General features: G+C 53.6%; 1 protein-coding gene across 3 annotated transcripts in view; it reads right to left on the reverse strand.

The window, feature by feature from the left end:
• The window catches only part of DSCAML1 (DS cell adhesion molecule like 1), a 349917-nt gene extending 345347 nt beyond the window's left edge, over positions 1 to 4570 (reverse strand). For all 3 annotated transcript variants that reach the window (XM_081062533.1, XM_081062532.1, XM_081062534.1), the window contains exon 1: positions 4416 to 4570. In XM_081062533.1, coding sequence (XP_080918659.1) covers positions 4416 to 4461 — 46 coding nt within the window. In that variant the 5' untranslated portion in view covers positions 4462 to 4570. The remainder of the gene's footprint in view (positions 1 to 4415) is intronic.
• Between the last annotated feature and the right edge of the window lie 3268 nt (positions 4571 to 7838).

Here is a 7838-nt window from a genome sequence, read left to right on the forward strand (position 1 = left end):
CCCTAATGTCTCAGAGGCCACAACCCCCTCCCAAGCCGGATGCTGACAAACCAGAAGGGGAAAAGAGCATTTTGCCTCACTTCATACCCCCTACCATCAGTAGCTGCTTCTCCACCTACTGACTACAGCCCTAAGCACCCAGCTTCTGCTGTTTCGGGGGTGTGCTCACCAGAAGGTTTATGTTGGTCCTATTCCCACAGCTTATGTGCCCTTCTCTTCACCCTCTTCTTCTTCCTACAGCACTAGAGGGATAATCCACACCCCAGGTTTGATCTGCCTTAGGGTGTCTCTGCCCATTGAAAGCCATCCCACCCCAACAGTGAGCTCCAAGGCTGCCTAGCTAGACGCTAGCTAGGTGCCTAGCTCAGTGCCGAACGCCTGCAGGCCTGAAACTCAGAGGCAAGAGAGACACACTACCAGAAACACCCGTCCTTCTCCCCACTCCTGCCTCACCCCCATTCCACACTAGGAAAAAGCCACTGCCTGGCTGCTACTGAGGCTGGGATGAAGATGCTGCTCACAGAAGGCCAGGCTCCTGGCCTGGCCAGGTGAGGATGCAAATCTGAATGCAAATTCCATGCAGCTCCTGGGCCTGCCTTGAGTACAAAAAAAAATAAAGCTAAATTCTAGCTAAACTGTAAAAAGCCATAGCTAAAATAAAAATAAACCACGAAAGTGACTTTACAAACTCTGAACACACGATAGCTAAGACCCAAACTGGGGGGCCTTGCACCCTGCCGTCTCTGCTGCCCGTGGCTCACCCCATCCAGGAGCCTGGGTGCCAGCTAGAATCTATTGGGTGAGGGGCTGAGGAAGCACTTCAGGAGTGGGGGTCTCTTCCTCTTAAATGCTGCAAATGTCCTCAAGAAACACCTCCTCCCAGATCATGCAGGAGGGAAGAATATTCCAGCCTGGCATCCATACCCCCCAAAAAAAGCTCTCTGAAAATCCACCTTCCCTTGAACTCATCCACAAGTAAAATCATCTTTCACCAGGCATAGCAGGAGACCAGTCAAGTCACAAGGACGGAATTCCTGGCGACATGGAGAAAGTAAATTCTGCACCCTTCTGTCAAAGGCCAACAGCCCAGTAGATGCTCTGGGCAGACCCTCACCCTATGTCTGGGGGCTCCCAGCCTGTCTGTTTTGGGGGCTTGCTTCTTTAGCCAAACATCGCCTGGCCAAACCCCCGTTTGCTTGCCCACCTCCTTCCCACCCCTCAATCTAAGAGAAATAAGCCTCTCCAGCCAGTCTCCTGGGATCTGCTCAACTTAAGCGCTGCCTTTGGGTCAACAGCTTACTTGCTTTTTGTTTCTAATTGAGCTCCCCATTCTGCTGCAGAAATGTATTTAAGGCAGCTGACTTTGATGCCCAGAAATATGAAGCATCTGAAAGGTTGTCGAGCATTATGGCAGTTCATTCTTTCCCATGTAATTCTAGTAGCCAGAGCCTCTCTGCCCACCTGCCCCTCCCCAATGCTTACTGGTCCTTCACCTGCTTCCCCAAGTTGTATTTGCCATTTCAAGATTTTAAAAACACATTCCCCCAGTGCCCCCCCCTTTTAATTAGACACTGAACAGAGTATTAGAGATTTTCTTAATGGCTTGATGAAGGCTTTTAATTTGGTTCTCAAAAGAGAAGAACCATGAGTCCCCATCCGAGAGGCTGGGGTGGGAAATGAAAAAATCAATACGACCCATTATTTTGGCTTTTAGAAAACAGGAATTTTTAGTGCCGGGGAAGCTTGTTCTTTTACACAGTAAAAATGCAAATGCAGGCAACACAGATGCTGGCACGCTGGATGTAACAACGTTGAGAGCCTCACTGGGGTTCATCTGGCTGCCTAAACCTGGATTTGTTCTGGCAATAATAAGGCAGTTATTGGACACCCGATAACCGATTATTAAAACACCTTCCCAGTTCAGTTCTGGGGAATCAGTCTGAGCTCAGGCTTCATCAAAAAAAGGTATTTTGTGAGGAATGGAAATAACAGAAGCTTAAAACACATTCAATAACTGCTTAATTCCATCCAGAGGACGAGCCATCTCATCTTGTTTTCTCCTCCTCTCTCTGCCTCCTCCCGCTCCTCACAGATGGACGTACAAATTATTGCAGGGGGATATTGTTTTCTGTAACAGGCTTGAACATTCACATTTACATTTTCCTTGGTGCCGCGGGGGTGACTGGCAACGGGAGAGAAAAATACACTAAACCCCATCTTCCCTGCCCACCCGCACCACATCTTCCCCTAGCCGCCTCTGCCACCCTCACCACCATGCCACCCCAAGCAGAACAGGCCCTAGACACCAGCCTGGCACCTAAGACCCAATTAAGGCACGAAGGAAAAGAAAGGCCTGTCTGGCGAGTCACCCTGGCACCCAGCACAGATGCTGGAGCCACTGAATGGCAGGGGTGCCAGGGCTCTGCAGACCAAAAGGCCACTTGTGTGCTGCCTCACCTGCCTCACCTCCAGCTCAGCTATAGGCCCACGGCCAGTGGCAACTTCCTTCTCAAGTTGGAAAGGATTTTGCCCCTCAGGATCTCCTGTTGCCTTTTGGGCCTTTCTCCACCCCCACCCCCATCTGCTCCCTCCCAATCGAATAGCTTGAGCTTCATTTGTTAATGCCCAGCTTCTGGAAAAGGGAGAGTCCTTCAGGTGTTTGCTAAGGGACCTCCACTCCTGGGGAATGGGCTCCAGAAAGGGGGTGTGGAAGGAGGTTGAGGACAAAGCCTGGCAAGAGTGTGGCAACAGCTCTTGCCTGTGCTTTCTCCCTGGACAAAATGGAAACGGGCTGGGGGGTGGAGAGAGAACTAGTGAGAGAGAAAGCTGCCGATCCTCACCTTATGTATTTTTAATATTAATGTAATTAAAGCTGCAAACGGAGCCAGTCTGCGGGGGTGGAGGGAGGCTGGAAGAGCCTGGGGAGAGACTAGGTTGTGTGTATTGGGGGTTGGTGGGGGGGCGGCATTGAAGGTTAGGCAGGCTTCTTGCTCCACTAAAGTGGGATGAGAAGGCGCTGTGGGTGGGGGCCGGGGGGCGAGGGGTTAACCAACCTAGACCAGACTTGGTGTGTCACCCAGTGGCCCCATTTGGTCTGAGAAACTCACCTATTTTGTCCAAGATTCAGAGGCAACCCCCCACCCTGCACCCAATCTCTAAGCAAACCCCAGCAATATCTTGGCCTTTAGTCTGGCTTTGACAGGGTGGTATTTACAAATAAAATAAGGGTCACCCTCCTCCCCACAGAGCTAGGAGATACTGCAGTCAGAGGCAGGTTGCAGATTCCAGACCCCTTGGGCTCAGGCACTGAGGGGCTGGACGCCCCCCGCACCCCAGAGCGCCAATCCTCTGTTGGACTGCCCTTCCCCCCGTTGCCTAGGGGTCAAGAGTTGCAGCTGTGTCCAGGCCACCACCTGGACGAAGTGGGGAGGAGCCGTCCCCAGGGCGCGAAGGAGAAAAGTTAGAGGGCTGAACTGGGAAAGCTGAGCCTGCACGAGCGTGTGTGCTCCGCCGCGCTTCGGCCGCCTCAGCTCCCGCCATCTGCGCGCCGCGGGGCACGTCTTCTGCGACGGCCTGGAAGCCCGACCGCCGGGGACGGCCTGGTCCCAACTTGGTGCCCAGGTGACTCTGGTCGGAAATGTCTACCCCCTTCCAGCCCCCAGTCCCGGCTACTTCGAGGATCAGGTGCGCAGCGCCCCGGCAGCAGGTCTGGACACGCCGGACACCTGGACCCAACCCTAGCAACGCCTTCTTTCCGGAGAAAGCAACACGCCACCTCCCACCCCCCACCCCGACTCAAGACCCGTTCCCTTGTCCCGCTGACCAGGCGCCAAAGCCGAGGATGTCGCGCCTTGGGGCGGCGCTGCGAAGCCGGGGCAAGTGCAGGGAGCAGGGGCGAAGGTGGGTTAGGGGAAGGCGACCTTTGGGTTTGCAGAATAAACTTGCCCTCCGAGGGACCCAGCTCCGGGGACCCGCAGCTCCCCCCGCCTGCATCCAGCCGCGGCGTGGATGAGCACCGTGCGGGCGGCGCGGGGGTCCGGGGCGGCCTGGAAGGAGTACGCCGCCGCGTCCGAGGCCGGGTGGAGCGGGGACTCCCAGGTGAACGCTCGCGGCCTCAGGACCCCGCAGCCGGGGGTCCCAGCGCCACCGAGCCGCAGGACGCGGGCGGGGGGCGGGGGGATGGGTCCGGCAGAACTGTGGCCCGACAGGGCGCGGGGCGGCCGAGCGCGCAGACGCCGCCTACCACCCGGCACCCACTCCCCCAAACGGCAGGCGCGGGTGCTGGCAGAGCCGCCTAGGACGGACTCTCACCTGACGCCTGTCCGGGTGTCCGCCCCGTCCCCGTGCGCCCCACCCGGGTCCAGGCACCGAGGTCGGTCTCCCGGACACCCGGCCCGCCGCCCGCCGGGTCTCACCTTTGTGCAAAGAGTCCAGGAGCAGGAGGAAAGTTACCAGCCACATGCCATAAAGAGGCCCTATCCTCAGGGGAGCTGGTCCTCGGCCGGCCGTGCGGCAGCGCCTCTCCCCGGCTCAGCGCGCTCGCAGCCGCCCGCACTCCGCGCCCGCTCTCTCTGCTCCTCAGCCGAGCGCTCGGCGGTGGCGGCTCCTCCCCCCTCCGCTCCCTGGCTCCTGTCATCCGCGGGGCCGGGCTAGGCGGCCGCTCTCCCCGCCCCCCCGCCCCCACCCCGCCGCACCCCGGGCGGAGAGCGCCGCGCGAGCCCGGAGCCCAGACGGCCTCCAGCCCAAGGCGCAGGCACAGGGGCAGGTCCCGAACCGTAAGTCCCTGCCACCCAGCGGCTCGGAGCCCGTGGTCGCATACAGGCATGTCAGAGGTTTGCCGAGAGCCCGCCATACTCGGGCCAAGGACGTCCCGTCGTCTGGGGCCCATGCTTCCTGCCTCTTTCAGACTTAGTTTACCCCCTTGGGTGGGTGAGCATGGATGCTCTGAATAAAATCCAGACTAAGATTCTTTGGTGCCGCTCTGTGCCACCCCCATCTCAAAGCTCAAAGCTGCATACCCTCCCAGCCTCTAGTGACAGCTGCGAGTCAGACTCCTGGGGAGCCCCTGCCCAGTCCAGCCTCCTCCAGCACTCTGTCGGAATTTTCCTCAGCACTTGGCACATTGGGATAATTTAGACATCATCCACAATAAATTGTTCAATGTCTGCTGTGTCTCGTTTATCTTCCTCTCGTATCTTCACCTGTCTCCCCCCCCACCCCACCTCAGCTTTGTCACCAAGCTAAAATTAGTTTTTTCCTTATACCAATCTGAATAAAGTTGGCGTGGACTTGAATAGGTCTTGAGTGAGGGTATCTTCTCAGTTACAAAATGAATGCTGCACACCTGCTGTGTGCCAGGCACCAGATGAAGCACCGGGGACCAAGGCTGACTGAGTCAGGTCCGCTGTGAAAAGGTTGATATGGTTGAGAAGCTCTCTTTATGTTGTAATTCCAAAATAAGGGTCCATGCAGGATCCAGAAAAGGGGTCCATAGTAGCCTTGAGAATGGAATAAACCAGGACTGGATCTCCTCTCATAAAGGGTAATGGAAGCCACTTTGATGTGACCTGGCCACTTTGCTGGGCAGGCTTTTGACCCCGTTCTGTGAGGTGTACAGACTGAGGGGAGCAGGAAGAAGGAAGGAAGATAGATAGGGTGCTGTTTGGCTCCATTTGACAGAGAAAGAAAATTTACTTTCCTAAAATGTCTCGCCTAAAATCAAATAGGAAAACTAGAACTCATTCCCAGGTTTTGCCAAGATAGCTAAAATTTTAAAAGTGTGCATTTACTTTTTTTAATGTGTTAAAATACACATAACAGAATTTATCATTTTAACTGTTTTAATTATACTATTCAATGGCATTTAGTACATTTACAATCTTCACCACTATCCATTTCCAGGACTTTTTCATCATCCAAACAGAAACTCTGTACCCATTAAAGTAGAACTACCCGTTCTCCACTCCCCGTAACCTCTAATCTACTTTCTGTCTCCCTGGATTTGCCTGTTGTAGGTACCTCATATAACTGGAACCATACAATAGTTGTCCTTTTGTGTCTGTGCTATTTCCCTCAGCATAATGTCATCAGCGTTCATCCATGTTGTAGCATGTGTCAGAATTTCTTTCCTTTTCATGGTTGAATAATATTCCATTGTATGTATAGACCACATTTTGTTTACCTATTCATTTGTGAATGGACACTTCTACTTTGGGTTGTTGTGAGTAATGCTGCTGAGAACATGGATTTACAAATATCTCTTCCTTGGAGACCCAGCATTCAGTTCTTTTGGGTACATACCTAGACGTAGAATTGCTGGATTGTATGATAATTCTATTTTTAACCTTTTGAGCAGCTTCCAGGTGTGCTTACTTTTTTTGTATAGTGCTTTAAGAGTTTAAAGGGCTCCCACCTACAATTGTTCCTGTAATCCTCACAATATCATTTGAAGCTTTATCACTGTGGGGACAGAGTCCCAGAGAGCAGTTTCCAGGCTCTCGGCCTCACGTGGGAAGGTGCTGGTTCGGGTAGTAGATGGCCGTCAGCTGTGGCTAGTTGGCCGTCAGCTGTGGCTAGTTGGCCGTCAGCTGTAGCCGGTTAGCTAATTGGGCACTGATATACCGGCCGGGGCTGCGCTAGTTCGTGAGTCGAGGAGAGTCAGTCGGTTGGCAGGCAGAAAAGCGGACAGCAGGTAGCACGTCGGGTGACTCCAGCCTCCAGTGAGACGATAGTGGTGTGACTCCCCTACCTATGGCTCTGTGGGTGTTCCTTTTTGGCCTAGCCACATCTTATGTTCTTATGTGGGGAGCGGGAGCTGAGACCCTGCAGGCCGCCCCGCACAACAATCACTCCCTTTTATTTATTTATTTATTTTTAATTTTTTTTAAAGAGTGCGCAGCTCACAGTGGCCCATGCGTGGACTGAACCCATAACCTTGGTGTTATTGGCACCATGCTCTAACCAACTGAGCCAACTGGTCACCCCTTATCACTCCCTTTTAAAACAGGTGAGCAAATTGAGGCTTAGGTTGTTCAAAGTTACCCAGTTTGTATCACAAGCAAGACTAGCACCCAAGTCTCCCGGCTCTGGGGCAGAGTTGCTTGCCTTACACTCTGCTGCCTCTGCTTCATGACGCTAAGGCATCACTCTGGAGTGGATGCTTTTTTAATAGCTATTTTGTCTTCTGTAAACACAGGATTAGAACAGAGATATGGGGCAGACTACAACAGGTGTTTGAGATGCTCCAGCCCAACCCTCTGCTTTACAGATGGAAAACTGAAGCCCAGGGTGCGGAAGTGATGGGCATTCCCTGGCCCATGCAGGCAGTGACAGAGCCCAGAGGTTTCCAGTCTTCTGGCTTAGCTCACCACCCTCAGCCTCCTGGGCTCATTCTTCCCTCAGGTCCTTCCTTTCTAAAGGAGACAGGTTGCTGAGAGGAATCCAGCTATTTAAAACTAAGCCTATTGACCCAGAGCACCTGGTAAGGTCATGCCTAAAATAAACTGTTAAGTCAGACAGGATGAAAGGTGCTACTGTCTGCTGGGAGGGAACGGCTTTGAGTGGGCCTGGGTCTGTCAGCCCAGCTGCTTGTGCCCCACATCCTGGAAGGAGAAAGGAGGACCCTTCTTTCTCCATTTACCTAGAGTACATCCTAAAACCTTAGTGTCCCTCTTATGCTGGTTACACCTGAGGGGCTTTAAAGGACCACAACACCCTATGTAGAAGGCCAGATGTTACCAGAAGGGTGAGGTCATTCACGCTGTCACAGACTACAGTCTGGCCATCCCCCAAAGAGGCGTTGTGTATGTGATGTGGGAACCGGAGCTGGGCAGGTGGGG

The sequence above is a fragment of the Rhinolophus hipposideros genome (assembly GCF_964194185.1).
Source record: "Rhinolophus hipposideros genome assembly, chromosome: 10".
Lineage (NCBI taxonomy): Eukaryota > Metazoa > Chordata > Mammalia > Chiroptera > Rhinolophidae > Rhinolophus > Rhinolophus hipposideros.